Source organism: Salvia miltiorrhiza, chromosome 5 (genome assembly GCF_028751815.1).
Source record: "Salvia miltiorrhiza cultivar Shanhuang (shh) chromosome 5, IMPLAD_Smil_shh, whole genome shotgun sequence".
NCBI lineage: Eukaryota > Viridiplantae > Streptophyta > Magnoliopsida > Lamiales > Lamiaceae > Salvia > Salvia miltiorrhiza.
In genome coordinates this window covers 55,759,927-55,778,954 of record NC_080391.1, presented here as the reverse complement: position 1 = coordinate 55,778,954, position 19,028 = coordinate 55,759,927, and the positions used below count along the sequence as shown (strand labels likewise).

At 31.3% G+C, this 19,028-nt stretch overlaps 1 protein-coding gene across 2 annotated transcripts; it reads right to left on the bottom strand.

Moving 5' to 3' along the window:
- Positions 1 to 204: 204 nt before the first annotated feature.
- LOC131025240 (pentatricopeptide repeat-containing protein At2g27610-like) lies at positions 205 to 3,147 on the bottom strand. 2 transcript variants are annotated; one of them, XM_057954909.1, is made up of 2 exons: positions 2,809 to 2,962; positions 205 to 2,719 (listed from the first exon to the last, which is right to left on the bottom strand). In XM_057954909.1, exon 2 carries the CDS (start codon positions 2,614 to 2,616, stop codon positions 370 to 372), a length of 2,247 nt encoding a protein of 748 aa, XP_057810892.1. In that variant the 5' UTR covers positions 2,617 to 2,719; positions 2,809 to 2,962; the 3' UTR covers positions 205 to 369. The 2 variants fall into 2 exon arrangements, with proteins under 2 accessions (XP_057810892.1, XP_057810891.1); XM_057954908.1 differs by having other exon boundaries at positions 205 to 3,147.
- Positions 3,148 to 19,028: the final 15,881 nt, after the last annotated feature.

Below are 19,028 nucleotides of genomic sequence, written 5' to 3'. Positions count from 1 at the left end.
AGTTTCTGAATCAGTCTGAGTTACTGCCCAAAATACCCCTCTCAACTCAATTGACCTGCATCAAAGTAAACAATCACATATAGCAACAACACATTCAACAAGGAAATGATCTCAATAAAGAAATCAAGACCCAAAATGCAAAAGAATGAAGTAGAACATAATGCACCTGATACATGTGAATTAAGTAATTCCATCACCAACAACTGAAAGAAACTATTTTCACCTCAAAACAACTTTAGGAAAGAAAAAAAAATTACACTTACAAACATAATCATTCATAAGCACTTCTGAATTTACAAACATAATCTTCCTTTTGGAGTAATTAACTTGATTCAATTTCTACTAGAAAAAGGAAATGCAGCACCAACTCTACCAATAGTCATTGCAGGAACACTCCCCTTCTTTAAAATGATGAAACCGGTTTGAATCTCTGAGAACGATACGCCGCCGATAAACCCTCGACGCGAACCTCATCGCGGCGTGGCAGTCGCCGCAGACACGGACGTTCTTGTAAATCCGGACTGGCGCGGCCTCGGGCAGCTTGAGGAGGCAGAACGCCAACGCCAGCTTCTCGCTGTGGTAGGCGAGGCCGTGCGCCTTCCCCTCCTCGTTGATGTCGTGAAGGGAGAAGCTCATGTCGGGGACGTAGCCGGCTGCCTTGATCGACGTCAACACCTCGTCGACCTTTGAGTAGATCACGGCCGCCTCTAGATGGCTCCGGTCATCGGAGGTGAAGGTGTGGACCGTGCTGCTCATCTCCACCCAGCTCCGGCCGGGCTCTTTCACGACGCCCTTCGCCTTCATCGAGCTCCGGATCGAAGCAGCTTCTTCCCACTTCCCAACTGAAGAATACATATTTGAGAGCAACACATAAGCCGCAGGATCTTGAGGTTCCATTTCGATCAGAGCTGCTGCTGCTCTCTTTGCAAGATCAATATCTCCATGCTTTCTGCAGGCAGAGAGCAGGGATTTCCATATAGTTGAATCAGGCTCGAATTCCATCTCACTAAGCAGCTTCTCTGCTTCCTCGATTCTCCCCGATCTTCCCAAAAGATCGATCATGCACGCGTAGTGATCGTGGCCGGGCCTTATCCCGTGATCTCTAACCATGGAGTCGAAGTAGCATCGCCCTCGTTCAGCCAGACCCGCGTGGCTGCAGGCGAACAGCAACCCTATGAAAGTGATGAAGTCGGGCTCAACGCCAGCAGCCCTCATTTCGTCGTAGAGCTGGAGGGACTTCATCCCCTCGCCATTTTGCGCGTAGCCAACGATCAATGCAGTCCACGACACCACATTTCGTGTTCTCATTGAGTCGAACGCCTTCTTCGCATCCTCCAAACACCCACAGTGAGCATAGAATGAGACGAGAGAGTTATCAACTGAAGGTGAATCATCAAGCCCAGATTTCACACAGTTTGCATGAGCTTGTTGCCCTAAATCCAGCAGAGCCAACTGAGCACAAGAACTCATCACGGTGGAAGCAAGAACGCGATCAGAGGCCGTTCCATCTCTCCGCATTCGACAAAACATCTTAAGAGCTCCTTCATATAGACCATTATGAGCACAACCAGTGATGAGGGAAGTCCATGATATCACATCCTTCTCCACCAAATCATCAAACGCTCTCAATGCAGAATCAAAGTCCTTGTGTTTAGCATACATATCTATGAGCGCGTTGGTCACGAGCGTATAACCTTCAAAACCAGATTTCACAACCAAAGAGTGAACAACCTTACCGGTGCTCACTTCCTTGATCAAGGCAACAGAGTTTAACACAGAGGGATAAGTAAACACATCAAGTTTCATGCTTTTCGCGTGCATCGTTCTAAACAAAGCCAGAGCTTGCTCGGGGCAACCCTGTCTCACGCATCCGACAATCATGGCATTGCAAGAGATCAAATCATCAACCTCCATCGCCTCCACCACCCTCCAAGCACTGCTCAGATCCCCACATTTCGTGTACATATCAATCAACGCACTCTGCACAAACACATTAGCCTCAAAACCACCACGAACAACGCAAGAATGCACCTGCGCCCCGTATCTAAGATCACAAACGGCTGCACACGATACCAACACTCCCGGGAACGTGTACTGGTTAGCCTCAACCCCTTCTGCCCTCATGTCCCTAAAACACCGCAATGTTCCATCAGCATCACCGTTTTGAGAGTACCCCGTGATCATCGCAGTCCAGGTCACGTGATTCCTCTCCCCAGGCATGCTCTCGAAGAGATCTCTTGCATCCACGATGCACAAACACTTTGCATAGACATCAATAAGGCCGGTGACAACGAACGCATCCATATCCAATCCAGTCTTCACGGCAGAACCATGAATCTGCTTACCTCTTGAGATCAGACCCTTTATAGAACACATTCTCAGCACACTTCCTAAAGTAAAATGACGAGGCTTGAATCCATCGAGCTGCATTTCGTAGATCAACTTAAAAGTCTCGGCCTCGCATCCCATTTTGCAGTACCCGGAAACAAGTGACGACCATGTGATTGCACCGCGTTTGGGGGCTTCATCAAACAGTTTCCGTGCATCAACGAGCCTCCCTGAATTCCCGTACCCGGCGATCATCGCGTTCCAAGTAACCTCGTCTCTGTTAGGCATTTCATCGAACAGTTTCCTCGCATCATCAATTCGGCCCGATTTCAGCAGCTCGGTTAAATACTTGTTCGCATCGAAAAGTAAATCTTTCCCGCTAGAGAAACGCCTGCAACCACGCAGTGAAAATTTGTTCATAACCCGATTCCTTCCGCCTCTAATATTAAACCAAAAATTAAAAATAAGCGCAATGGTCACAAGCAAACAATGGTGGACTCGCTGCGAGAATTGGACTAATCTTCGGAAACGTCGCAGAGTGCCGGAGCTCGGAGGATGCACGACGCGACTGGAGAAGAGGCGGCGCTGCTGCTGCTGCGTCTGAGGCTCGCAGAGGAGTTGCGGCGTCTAATGGAGTGGAGTCACGACTCACGCGGCGACGTGCCGTCCGGCCAAATGCGTGGTCGGCAACGGCGGCGCGGCTTCCGACAAAGAGACGGACAGTGCGCCGGTAGAGAAAAGCCGAGGAGGAAAGTCGGGAAATGGGAGGAATCGGCTTCCAACTTTTACCATTCACTAAATCAAGAAGCTGCGGCCCAATAAATCTAACAATTTAGCCCACTACTCTTGAAAGCAATTTCAATTTTCTATTTTTCCCCAACAAAATTTACCATATATACGTATATTAATTTAAAAACAAAATTTAAAAAATAATAATTCAGAAACAATATATACGTATATTAATTTACCATAATTAAGTAAAAGAAAATTGATTAATTTTATATGGGGTTGGTCTCCCGTACGGTTGACCGCACCCCATGCAACGAGTTACTTTTAAATTAACCCGTAGCAATCTGCGTGGGAACAACAGAACAAAGATATATGTTCCCGATAGTTAGTTAGTTAAAAAGAAATTTGCCGATTTAATCAACCCCTTTATTTAATTAGAAAATGAAAATGAAAATAGTTAAGGTATTTAGCGATATTAACCCCTTTATTTAATTAGAAAAATCTTATAAGATTAATTGAATAATTCAAGTAATACCCAGTATCCCGATTTATTTACCCTAATTTTTCGAGCATACCCAATATCCGAATTTATTTAGTCATTAATACTTATCGTGATTTGATACCCTAATTTTTCGAGCGTAGGTGCTCTTTATCCGATCGGGTGCGAGGGAATATCCTAATTTTTCAAGCGCATATGCTCTTTATCCGGTCGAGTATGAGGTCGGGTATACTCGGTACCCTTTAGTATTACAAATTATTTTATAAATATTATTTTTAATTTAATTGATAATTAATTAATGTATGATAACAAAAAAATGCAATAATTATCCTAAATTATTACTAATTATTTTATAAATATTATTTTTAATTTAATTGATAATTAATTAAGTATTTCATTCAAAAATAGTATAAAATAACAAAAAAAAATAGAGAAAACAATTAACTTGCATGAATTTTTCGGTCTTAGATCGACAAGTTCGACTTAGAGGGTGTTTGGCTAAGCTTATTTTAAAGAGCTTATAAGCTCTTGGAGCTTATAAGATGTTTCAAGAGCTTATAAGAGGAGTATAATTTTTAAGAGCTTATAAGTTGTTAAAGTGTTTGGATAATTGAGCTAATAAGTTAGAGAGATAATTTTTTGCTAGAGAGAGAAAATCGAAAAAAAATAAATTTGAATGATATATGATGAAAATAATAAATTATAGTTGAAAAATATTTGTAAAAGGATTGTTGAATATGAGTGTAGTGGACAAATTTCGTATAGTCCATTTGAATAAATATTAACGGCCCAAACACCTAGCCCAATCTGAAAAACTGAATTAATTTCAATTAATTCAGTCCAACCCGGTACTTTAGGTCATCAAGGCCCATCGACCCAAACCCTAGAAGGGCAGCGACTTGGGGAGAAAGAAATGAATGAAGTCAGGGATACGATCCCCCAAATATCGGAACGACCAGGGCTTAAGGGGACGTGCCAGCAAAACCCTAGCCGTCAAGTGATCACGGTATAAATAATAACCAACTAGGTCATTCAGGGGACACACAATCATTCGCACTCCAACACGTTCTCTCGCTCTTCACTCCCCGCTTGCACTATTCTGCCTCCACGCTCTCAGCTTTAGGTTTTTCGGTGATCAGATCAACCGAGACGACCCAACGGCCCTCGCTCATTGCTCAATTGCCTTCAACTCCGTCGACCAGATCGACCCGATTTACTCTTTCATTTACTTTCAATTGCTTTCAATACGATTTTTATTAATATTGTTTACTGACTTGAGCGTCAGAGGCCCTTCCATCGACACCCCCACCGGTGCTCCAAGAAGGGCTCTAACGTTGTTCGTGTTTCAGGTTGCTAGTGCCCATCGTATCGGACGACCCCGACGTCCTTATCCGTAATTGTTGGATTTATCCCCAACAATGAGATTATAAAAAAATAAGTTGGGGTAGAAGAACTTATTTTTTTGGGAGCTTATAAGCTCTTGGAACTTATAAGCTGTTTAAGAGCTTATTTTGCCAAACATTTTGAAGGAGCTTATAAGCGCTCAGCCAAACAACCTCTTAATTAATGTCCTAGATAACTTTTTATCTCCTAATAGTTAAATAGATAAAAACCCAAATAAATATCATGAGATTTTTCAATGCCATTTATGTGAGTCCAACTTTTACTGTTAGGCCCATTTAGGGAAACAAGAAACTGTGGCCCAATAAATGTACCAATTTAGCCCACTACTCTTGAAAGCAATTCGAATTTTTTATTTTTCCCCTACAAAACTATTCACTAACCTCTTGAAATTGTTAATATATATTTACCCGTCAGCTTCATAATTTTCTTCAAAAATTTTAAACAATTTTATCGTGTATGGTGTTTTGCTATTTTTTTTTTTAATTTGTAAATTTATGGAGGTTGTAGCGAAAAAAATTACGGGGTTTAAACGATGTTTCCCAAGATGATATGGTCGGAGAGAATAAATCAAAAATGGACCTCAAACTTTAAAAAAAATATAAAAAAAAATCAGAAACAGCATATATATATGTAATATATTAATTTACCATAATTAAGTAAAAGAAAATTTTAAAAAGAAAATTGATTAATCTTATTTGGAATGGGCCGAACAACATCTTCTTCTTGTATGGGCTGAAAAAACCTGTGTACGGCCCAACTTGCATTTTTTGTGTCTAAGCGTTTATATGATTTATTACAGGTTTTTTTTTTCTTTTATCCTCAAATTTATAATCGAAATTTAATATTGGCAATTTGAGGTACGACATGATTGACCGACGCAAAAAGATCGTAGGATTATACTCCCTCTGTCCTATAAAAAATATGATACTTTTCATTTACATTCGTCCCATAAAAAAGTATGTAATAAGTTGATGAATTAATAACAACTGGCTGAATATATATATATATATATATATATATATATATATATATATATAAAATATAATATAATATAATATAATATATTGCAGAATTTTCGTATAATACATACTTTAGAAAAACGCAAAATTAATACAAATATACATCTGATTATGAACATTAAATTAAAATCATTTATCATACATAAATTATGAATTTTTTTCTTATCAAGCATTTAAATCTATTTTTTGTCGAGATAAAATAAATAATAAAATTCATTAATTTAGATTACGTGTAAAGTTAATATTATATATACACACACTATTAATTATATTTATTAAGATTATTAAATTTTTATGTAGAATGTAATAGTTAATTAATTAGTACAAATAATGGATAATTTATATGGTAAATAATTCCAAATAAAAGATAATTATTGTGAGTGAAAGAGATTTGAGAGATTTTGAAATGGTGGAATTTGAGAATATCACATAGGAGGTTATCATTTTCCCATTATATCATTCCTTCGTCTTTTGAATAACTTATTTGGTGGGAGGAACACGAGTTTTAAGACGAAATTGTTGAGTGTATTTGAATTGATGAAAAAATATTATTCCCTGCGTCCCACCTTCATAGTTCACTTTACATTTCACACATATAAAGAACATACAATTATTATTGCTTAGAATGTACAAATTAGATGTAATTATTTAATTTTGCCCTTATTTATTCTATGTTTGACTATATCTAAATAAGGTTATTTTAGTAAAAAAAAAATAATAATGCTTATTTAATTTAGAAAATGGACTATATATTGGGACATATCAAAAAGTAATAACATACTATAAAGGTGGGATAGAGGGAGTATAATTAGTATTGAAAGTGGTAAAAATATGTTATAACTAGTATTGAGAATCGTGAAAAAATTAAAAGTAAAAGTATATGTGGTATTATTGTTGGAAGGTAGTGGGATAATGTCCTAAAATGAAAATGAATGTCATTCGAGAAACGATTCAAAAATAAAAGTTATGAATTTATTCGGAGAGAGTGAATATAAGATCGTACCAAATTATTACTATATCAATATGACTAGATATTCATCAATCGTGGAAGTTTGGCTTTATTATGTAAGAAAATTTGAATTGAATTTTAAAATTATAAATCGTATAATTAACCTTAATAATGTACTTTGTTGTTACTAAAAAATTAATTAGAGAAATTTATTATAAAGATTAAATTACAATTTAATTCTTATATATACAATGATATAAGTTCAGAATTCTAACAATTAGTTTTGGTATTTCCAAACACCGGAGAATTAATCTATGGGCATGTTTGTTTGGCACGGATTCTGGCCTGGGAAAGTAATCTGATTCCAAAATATTAAATTCCTGTGTTTGGTTAAATTTTTATGAGTCAAGGAAAGTAATAAGAATCCTGAAAACAAGGAAAGTAGTGCAACTTTCCAGGATTCTTATTCCCTAGCTTTTCTTAGGTATTCTTTTTCCTCATTCTCAGGATTCTTATTTATTTGTATTATTTTATAATAAAATGTAAATTATAATTTTTATTTAGTTGGAATTTAATGTTTTATTATTATTATTATTATTATTATTATTATTATTATTATTATTATTATTATTATTATTATTATTATTTAATTAGTTCATAATTTATTTTAAGCAAATTATAATGTAATTCTCGTAACTATGTATCAACTTTATATTATTATTATTATTATTATTATTATTATTATTATTATTATTATTATTATTATTATTATTATTATCATTTAATTGATTAATTAGTTCATAATTTATTTTAAGAAAATAATAATTTAATTCTCATAACTATGAATCAAATTAATAATAATAATAATAATAATAATAATAATAATAATAATAATAATAATAATAATTTAAGCAAATTATAATTTAATTCTTAGAACTATGATCATACTTTATTAAGAAAATCTTAATTTAATTTTTTAAAACTACAAAAATCATACTTTATTATTATTATTATTATTATTATTATTATTATTATTATTATTATTATTATTATTATTATTATTATTATTATTATTATTATTATTATAAACAAATCTTGATTAAATTTTAGAGCTATGAATCACACTTTATTATTATTATTATTAATATTATTAATATTATTATTATTATTATGTAAGAAAATTTGAATTTAATTTTAGAATTATAAATCATATAATTAACCTTAATAATGTACTTTGTTGTTACTAAAAAAATTATAGAGAAATTTATTATAAAGATTAAATTACAATTTAATTCTTATATATATTGATTAATTATATTTATTTAATGATACAAATCCAGAATACTAATAAATATTTTTGATATTTCCAAACACTGGAAAATGAATCCTAATGGATTCATTTTCCACGGAATCATTTTCCTGGGAATAACAATCTCAATTCACATTACTTTCCTGGCAAACAAACATGCCCTATTAGAATTCATTTTCCACGGAATCATTTTCCTGAGAATAACAATCTAAATTCATAGTATTATTTTTCTGACTAACAAACATGCCCTTAATGTAATCGATTATTCTGCAAACATCATTTCTATTCAAACTTGATTTAATTATAATAAGTAACTACCAAACAAAGTTAGGTATGGAACCAAATCTTCTATACTACGAAATAATTAAATCCTAATTCAAAAATTAGATATTGTATTATGTTCATAGCTTAGACAGATCAAAACTTAACTGCGATTAAAATTTTAATTTTATTTGTAAAAATTGTTTGGAGGGTTGTCTTTGCTTTCTTGCATCATTCGTAGACAGATAAGTCAAATTTGAGGATTGATTAATTCGAATAAATTTATTAACTAGTGACGCAACATTTAGGTATTGCTGATGAAATGTAGGATAAGCTTAAACAAAAGTTTAAATTTTGTTATTTTGATACTGTACATGCTCCTTCAAAGTGTTTGGCAAAGTAAGTTCCTAAACAGCTTATAAGCTCCAAAAATAAGCTCTCCAAAAAATAAGTTCCTCTACCCCAATTTATTTTTTTATAATCTCATATATAACAATCATTTTACAAATATTTTTCAATTATAATTTATTATTTTCATCATATATCATCCAAGTTCATTTTTCTTCGATTTTCTCTCTAGCAAAAAAATATTTTTTCTCTCTAGTAAAAAAATTCCCTCTATAGCTTATAAGCTCAATTATCCAAACACTTTGGCAACTTATAAAGTCTTAAAAATTATATCTTATAAGCTTTTGAAACATCTTATAAGCTTCAAGAGCTTATAAGCTCTTTAAAATAAACTTAGCCAAACACCCATTTTGCGTTGGATAAAGTATAAATTGATAAATTTATAAAAATTTACTCCCTCCGTCCGCCAAGATTATGTAAAAATTACTATATTTGGCATCCGCCAAGATTATGTCACTTTCCTTTTATGGCAATGGTCCCACCATCCTCTTTAATATTTTATCCTTACTAACACTCTTTATTTACAAAAAATCCACTCAAATTTCAATCTCAACCACACATTTCATAAAGTGGTGGGACCCTTTCTCCACTACATCAAAATCATCACCAATTTTATTAAATCCCGTGCCCAAGCAATTTTACATAATTTTGGCGGACGGAGGGAGTAGCTCTTATGGTGTTAAATTTAATTAACGTTCTTATGGTGTTAGATTTAATTAACTTTGCCATGATTCAATTATTAGAATTCCATTAAACTCAAATATATATATATATATATATATATATATATATATATATATATATATATATATATATATGAAATATCAGCCATATAATAAATAAAATCAACACCCATAAATCAATCTAAAATCTCACACATATAGGAGATCTCATTAGAACGATCCCCAATATATATATATATATATATATATATATATATATATATATATGAGGATATATATATATATATATATATATATATATATATATATATATATATATATATATATATGAGGCCGCTCCAATGAGACCCCCTAATTTTAGTGAGATCTAGGGCACGATCTGGTGTGTTTATTTCTTCAATTCTATGGCTGATATTGTATTGTATTTGGAGGGTGATTTTTTTTTTGCAGGGTTCGAATCCTGGAGGGAACATAATATTTTAAATTTTGTTATTCATCCGTATATACTGCATTGTTCATCAGTATATATTTCCTTGTTCATTAGTATATATGTCTTATTCATTACCAATTTTTTAAATTTTATTTTTCATCAGTATATACATCTTGTTAATTAAATATACGTCTTATTCATTAGTATTATATGTCTTATTCATTGTCCTCATGTTATACGACAAATAGGGGGTCTCACTGGAGCGCGCCCCTATATATATATATATATATATATATATATATATATATATATATTGCAAAGAAAGGAGAAGCAATCTCAGCCATTGATCTTATTTAATCTAACGGCTGAGATTGGTTCGCGCCATGTTCAACGGAAATTTGTGTTGAACATGAACAGCCATGGAACCCCCCAGCCCCCAAAAGTTCATGACATGTTCAACTGCGTCTCTATTTTTCTACTGATATGTTCATGCCATGTTCAATGCTTCTCTATTCTCTACTTTTTTTTTGCTTCTCCATAGAAACTAAATATATAAATATAAATATATATATATATATATAGTGTGGTTCTATTGAGAATGTTAAATGTACTGAAAATTAATAATAATGAATTTAATAAATTTTCTTTGAATAAACCAATACTTCCTCCGTCCCAACTTTTAGTATCCAACTTTCTTTTTTGGTCGTCCCACATTTTGATATCCATTTCTATTTTTAGTAAAAGTAGGTGGAGCCTTTACTCCACTTTAATTATTTTAACACTCACATAAAAGATGGGACCCTTATTCCACTCACAACACACTCAATCACTTTATTAAAACTCGTGTCACTCTCAATTGGATACTAAAAGTTGGGACAGATGGAGTAAAATTGATGAATGTGCGTATCTATTTAATATGGTGAAAATCTCATCCCCTCCAAGATTTGAACTCATACCAAAATACTTGTTCAAAAAAATGACTGACTTATTCGTCAAAATTATCAACGGAATCTACCTTGCCACTACTAGATTTGTGAAAAATAAAATGCATTTTTTGTACATTTTAATGTATTTTTGTGTGAAGCTTTATGTATTTTTGTGTGAAATTTTATGCATGTAAAACATGTCTGTTTTAGAAAATCTAAAAAAAAATGATTTTTTTATATATTCGATTTTACCCATGTGCAGATTTTGCTTTTGAAGGCATCTGCCACGTGTCACAAGCTTGGTGCACCACATGGATAAAATGTGCGGTACTCATTGAGTACTACGTACTACCTAAGGTTTGAGTACCTAACGAATAGCACAATTGGCACGAATTTACACATTTGTACCATCATAGCCCGCGCGCCCCAATCCAAATCCGAAGCCCAACCTGCGCAAACTCGAACCCAGTCCACCCTAATTAAGGGCAACATAGTCCCTAAAACGTAAAAAATGGTCAAAATTTATATTTTTTTTATATGGGAGACCAAATACTTAATGTGATTATCTTAAAAGTTTACTCTTTATTATTTATGAGCAATAGAGAATTCTTTTTGCGAATTTATTGATAATAAAATATTATGCTATGGAATAAGGCTTTAATTCGTGGACGGAGGGAGTAGGAAATTATGCTATATCGTGGTTTATTTTTTATTTTTTAGAGCCAATATTATGGTTTATTTTATGTTGTCGATAAAATGATAATTAATGAACTTATTCAGGCAATTATTTTGCCTAATGTAATATATAGTACTCCCTCTGTCCGCCAAGATTATGTAAAAATTACTATATTTAGTGTATGTCAAGATTATGTCACTTTCCTTTTAAGGCAATGGTCCCACCATCATCTTTAATATTTTATCCTTACTAACACTCTTTATTTACAAAAACCCACCCAAAATTCAATTTCAACCACACATCTTATAAAGTGGTGGGTCCCTTTCTTCACTACATCAAAATCATCACCAATTTTATTAAATCCTGTACCGAAGCAATTTTACATAATCTTGGACGGAGGGAGTATTATTTATCGTTGTAATGAATCGCCAACTGTTAATTATCGTCGTACTATGATTACTAATCGTATCGTGCATACGTTATTGTTGGTGCACGCCCGTGAAGATAAATCAACAATTGTTATTATCGTTGTACTTTGATTACTAATCATACCTTGCATATGTTATTGTCGGTGTACGCTCGTGAAGACAAGCCGACAATTGTTATTGTCGTTGTACTCTGATTACTAATCATGCCTTGGATACGTTATTCTCACTGTATGTTCGTGAAGACAAACCGACAATTGTTATTGTCGTTGTACTCTAATTAATAATCATGCCTTGCATACGTTATTGTCGGCGTATACTCGCGAACACAAAACAACAATTGTTATTATCATTGTGCGATCTAATTACCAAACATTCCTTGCATACATTATCATCATCATATTTTGATTACCAATCATGTTTTGTATGTATGCAGTAACTATTTGTGCAACGTGCTCGATTAAAAAAGTCATAATACCAATTTTAATTCGTGATATTGTCAGTCATGAGCTCGCTCGTTCCTCAAACTAACTGAATTTATTTAATTTTTATATTTATAAAAGATAGACCATTTAAAAGATTGATATTGATTGTGACTTGAATATTTGTATTTTTTTGGTGTAAGTAGATATTATACTTGGAATTTGATATTATCAAGCATAGTATATACTATATTACAATCGATTAAATAAATTCAATATAGTGTTGAAAGCATTAATTGAACTTTTAAGAGTTGCAATTGAGAAGTGAAAATGATTCTCCAATATATATACTATATAATAAAAGTTTTGCATGTGATGTTTATTTTTTCTTTTGTCTTTTTACTTGTTTTGGAAAGAAAGTGAGTGTAGCGACGTATGAAACATAACTCCCTCTTACGAACCAATACGGAAATGTTTGTCTTTTTCTTTCTTTTGAAGGGTTATCCAATTGATTAAAAAACAGAAAATAACCAAAATAAGCATTCACAATATTAAGAATATTAAGACTCATTTATACTTATAATATGACTATAATTCTTCATATTTGTCTCTTCTTTCATGATGATCTCCTTCTTTATCGAGTTTTTGATAGTCTTCAAGATATGGACAAATCCCGAGAAATCAGGGCTGCTAACAACGTTGTTATCGGTGAACTTAGGCCAGATCCGCTTTAATCTTTCGATTTTCAAGGGATGCATATTTTTGTCATCATCAGTAATCATGCCATGTGCGTGTTATTATAGGAACCGACAATTGTTATTGTAATTGTACTTTGATCACTAATCATGCCATATATACGTCATTGTCGGTGTATGCTCGTGAAGACAAACCAACAATTGTTATTGTCGTTGTACTCTGATTAATAATCATGCTTTTCATACGCTATTCCCAGTGTACGCTCGTGAAGACAAATCGACAATTGTTATTGTCATTGTACTCTGATTACTATTCATACCTTGGATACGTTATTGTCGGTGTACGCTCGCGAACACAAAACGACAATTGTTATTATCGTTGTACGATCTAATTACCAAACATGCCTTGCACACATTATCATCAGCATATTCTGATTACCAATCATGTTTTGTACGTATGCAGTAACTATTTGTGCAACGTGCTCGATTAAAAAAGTCATAATAACGATTTTATTTAATGATATTGTCAGTAATGAGTTTGCTCGTTTTCAGCAACTAGATGATATTGTGATTAATTTTTTTTTTTTGTATAACTGGATATTATACCTAGGATTTGATATTATCAAGCTTAGTATATTACAATCGATAAAATAAATTCAATATAGTGTTGAAAACAATCAACTTTCAAGAATTGCAATTGAGAAGTGCAAATTATATATTAATTAATACTCCTATAATAGCTATGCATGTGATGTTTCTTTTTTTCTCTTGTCTTTTTACTTGTTTGGGAAAGAAATTGAGTGTAGCTACGTATGAAACATAACCCCTTCGTACCCACCAATACGGAAATGGTTTCTTTTTCGTTTTTTGAAGGGTTATCCAATCGACTAGAAAATAGAAAATAACCAAAATAAGCATTCACAATATTAAGAAGATTAGTTTGTCATTTTGCTAAAGCTTCAAATCATCGTAACCGCTTAAGCGTCATGCAAAATAAATTGAACCAACGCCATTTAATGTTTAGATAAGTGAGAACAAAAGCAAACGTCATTTCCAACATATAGTTTAATGTTAAAATGTAATTCAATATAAATATCAAAACAAATCCTAATAAAACAAATTTCACCGCCTCTTTTGAAAAACTATCAAACTAAATATAAAAAAACAATATATATGGAGAATTTATAGCTTCTTTAGAGGTGGTACCTAATGTTTTTGTAGGATCGAGTTTGAATTATAATGATTGAGGGTGATTTAAAGGTTGATTTTTTTTTTTTATAAATAATAGATGTATATTTATAAAATTAAATTATAAAGATAGCGTATGGAGTTATATTTTACTCTCTTCGCCTTAACTAATTTGATCAATATTTTTTTTTGGATCGTTTCAATTAAATTGATCAATTTTTTTTATATGAAACAAATATAAGCAAAGAAACATCTAATCACTTATTTACTTTATTATCAAACACACTTAAAATTAGTTTCTTGAATTTGATGCCGAAAAGAAGTTGATAAACTTAGCTGAGACGAATGGAGTAGAATTAAAAATGATACAATTTTTATGGATGTCAAATAAAATAATTGTGTCACGCTTTTGACGAACGCATATAGTACGTGCCTATTTCCAATTCAAGTAGTACTTTTTTAATGGAAAATCATTTTCTATTTTATTTTTTTGAGTCTCATTTTCTATTTTAAGTATACGTCTTTAATTTTCTTTAAACTCTTGAGTTTATAACTCTTGTTCACTGCAGTGTTCTCACGATAAAAACAAATTTTATAATAACCAACTTTTGTGTATAAGATGAGGCACAAATAAGAACCATTATTTAAAATGTGAATGAAGAATCATTCTCAACTCTTAAATGTTGAAGATCTACGATAAATGTATTATCTCGATGAATGATTGCAACACCTGAATTTGAATTCTGAAAGAAGTGAAAATATCATCTTTTTTCAGTATTGTAATTTTATACGTTCGGTGAAATATTCTCATGTTCTCATAATAAATACAGTTCTTATAATAACCAACTTTTGTATGTATATATAACAACAGTATCATATATGAACAATAAGCACATGTGATTAATTTGAACCTTATTAATAGTACTATTTTTAATGAGTCTTATTAAGGGAATAAACCACATATGTAGAACATGCATGTGGTCACATTTTCTATTTTCTTGAAACTCTTACAAAAGCGACAAGCTGAGTGCAGTATTTATTACTAATCGTTTAAGTTTTCATATTAATTTCTTACACAGTACATGCATGCACCAGACGATATTATAATTTAATAAATAATTAACACCAAATATAAATGAAGAAATGCAAAACATAGAATCCAAAAGAAGGTAACACACGTAGATAGACAAACACACACACAATAAACAATAAATTCTCAACTTGATGAAATTCAGTGAACATTTAATGAGGTTTGTTGAAATAAAACATCCAAAAACATCCCTCAATAAATAAGCGAGAATATTAGTAGAACTTTCTAGATTATTTAAATAAAAATATAGAAAATCTTAGTATAAATTTTATAATTGAGTATTTAGCAATTATCCAGATCGGTTATTCTGGAAGAAGTATTCTATATATTCTTATTCTTAAATCTAATTATTATAAGCCACAAAAAGTGAATTGAAATCTTTTTTGGTTCAACATATATCCTTATCTTTGGTCCCTAATGATATCTTATGATTACTTTCATTTTCTTGCATTTACATCCTCTTATATTTTTAATTATTATACTAATATGGAAGCTTCACTATGTTTCACTCAATTATCTCAATTCTCACATATATTGGAAATTTGATAAGGCACATTCTTTTAGGATAAGAATAATTTGGACCATTATTGGAAGTACACATGCATTAGATAAATCACGTTTTTGTTTAGTAACATGTAGATTAATTAATTATATGGAGATGGATAATTGAAATATATATATTATACTCTTGAAAACCAACATATATAGTCGATCTAAAAAGTATTAGTGTGATCGAATTTAAAAATTTTGGCCTAAAATATGCATATTTGGTTCAAATAATTATAATGTTTAGATTTTATATTTGATAATATGTACTCCATAATTTTAATATATTTTTTTTTAGAATTACAAGAGGGTATCTAATATAATACAATAAGCAATCCGCACGCAGGCATGACCTCTACGCCATACAAAGGTGGAAAAACAACCGCACACAGGCGGAACTACTACTCATATAAAGGTGGGAATTAACACTAACCACACAAAAGTGGGAAAATTACCCGCACGTGAAGAACGTAATTTTAAATTGTTTCAATAATTTTAAATTAATTAAATTAAAACGAGCAGCCGACTGCGTCAAAGTCACTGGATCTCTGGCCACGTTAGTTTAATTAAATGATTTATAAATATTTACATGTGCACCATTGCACAAGCCTCATAAAAAATTTAAAAAAAAAAATTAGTATTATTAGATTAATTATAATTTTGAAGCTCACCGGCTCATATTATTTTAAATTATATACAACACGATCTTAACATTTTTACATTGGTTTTGGTTTGTAGTTTTTACTTTATCGTTTACTACTTTTATTTGGTATATACTACTTGAAATCATATAATCTCACATTAATTATACTTCATGACCACCTGTGTGCTTAGTTATAAAAATTGCGTGACATTTAAAATAACAAAAGATAAAAATGATTTTTTTTTTTTAAGTTGCTAATTTGAAAGCAGGCAGAATTTTGAGCACTCGAAAAAATGAATTGGACTGTCAGTAATTTTATTTTATGTTAAATTTGTTTTTTTTTTTTTTTTAAGATTCAAGATTTTATTTTTGTATATTTAAAAAGTCTGGATTATTCTTCTTTCTAATTAAGTATATCTAAATTAAAAACTACTAGAACAAAATATGTAAAAGGTCACATATTGAGCTTAATATTGAATCTTATTGTAAAATTTAAAAACTGGACCGAATTGGAATATATTCTTTAACATGATGAATAATTTGTGAATGATAGTACGCAACCGCGGAAGCATTAAAATAAAGCAAAAAAAAAGAGTATTTTATATTCTTATATGATAGTATTAAATTTTTTATATGATTGGTAATTTTCATGACAAGCAACACGGCGGCGCCCAAGGAAACACTCACGTGGCTAACAGAAGACTTTGTTTTTATTTTCTAACAAATAACTGAATGCGAGATGGTGGACCCCATCTTCTATTCTTTAACGACTTTTTTTTTTTTTGAGGAACTGAAATAGTTAATTAATGAATTATCTCATTGCTAGGGGTAGTTCGAATGAATTCAAATATTTACAAAAAAGTTTAAACTTATTTTTATTTTAAAAATTTATTCAGATTTATGGTGAATTCGTGATCATATTAATAAATTTATGGTTTAGGATTTGAATTATGTAAGTGATGATTTTTTTTAATTATATTTTTTCACATAAAATTCATAATTATTAAAATGCGATTTTATTAACGAGAACAAAAAATAGAAAAGAGATGGAGTACAAAAAAATCCAAGAAAGCAGAGAAGCAAGTTAAAACCAGGCCTCATTAAAACCTTCAGGAAATGAAGGAAAAAGAGTGCCCATGAAGGAAAAAACGCAAGAGAACAACAGATAAATAAATCTGGGCAAGCCCATCACCCAGAAAATCACTATCGAGATCGAAACATCATGGCCAAGATCAATCCTGGATAGGAGCTTCAGCACATCAAATTCATAATGTTTTATAGAGAAATTACGGTGAACTCATTTTTATATGATAAGTGGTGGTTTGTATAATAAGTACTACATTCGTCTCACAAAAACATGAATATTTGTAAGTGACACAGGTTTTAAGAAATACTCCCTACGTCCCACGAATCTTGATGCATTTGTTTTCGACACGTGAATTAAGGAGATGTAGATTAATGTTTTAAGTGTGTAGGTAATAAAGTAGAAAATTGATAAAGTAGAAATGTGTAGGTAATAAAATAGAAAAGTGATAATTAAGTATAAACCCTTATTTTTTAGCTAATTGTTACTATATTTAAAAAAGCATTGAGATTCGTGGGACGGAGGGAGTATTAGATAAAAGTGTATTGTGAGTGGAAAATGGATCTCACTTTATAAAAAGTATAGATGAAAAGTAAAGTGATTGTGGTGGAGTAGTATATCAAAATAAAAATATTCATGTTTTTGTGAGACGACTCAAAATGACAAGATGTTCATATTTTTGTGAGACGGATGAAGTATTACATAATAAAGAATTTTTGTGCTACATATTGATCATAAGTACCACTTATGTTTAATCCACATTATCATTTTTTAAAATTATTATTGGCATCATGAATTTGATAAAATACATAATAATCGAAGCTCATTTTGTTGTTATATTTATATATTTGAAGCTATAAGGGAAAATAGACAAATCGATCTTTAATTTTTATATAATTAAAATTGATGGTGTAAACTATAGTACTAGTTTTTAAGGTATTATAATCAGAATAAATTATAAAATAAAAAATAATGCTAACATAGATAAAACGTAGGCAATGCTCATCAATGATGCTCACAATAAGTATACCATATCATTCCTCTCTCTTTATATATAATCATATATGCTACATATGCTTGTTTATCAGTTTTATATTAGAACTATATTTATTCGCTTAATAAAATATATGGTAAATAAGATGTTAATTATATTTTATTTTATTTAAAATATTATTGTTCTGTGTGACTTATATTAATATAAAAAAATATTAGAATACGAAATCGATAATAATTTCATAATGATTACAGATCCCAAATCTTAGACAGCAGTATATTATTTAATAAAGTGCTAATTATATACTATTATAATGTAGT

Excerpts from the sequence above, each read along its gene's own strand:
- LOC131025240 (XM_057954908.1), bottom strand. The coding sequence starts at position 2,748 with ATGAACAAATTTTCACTGCGTGGTTGCAGGCGTTTCTCTAGCGGGAAA.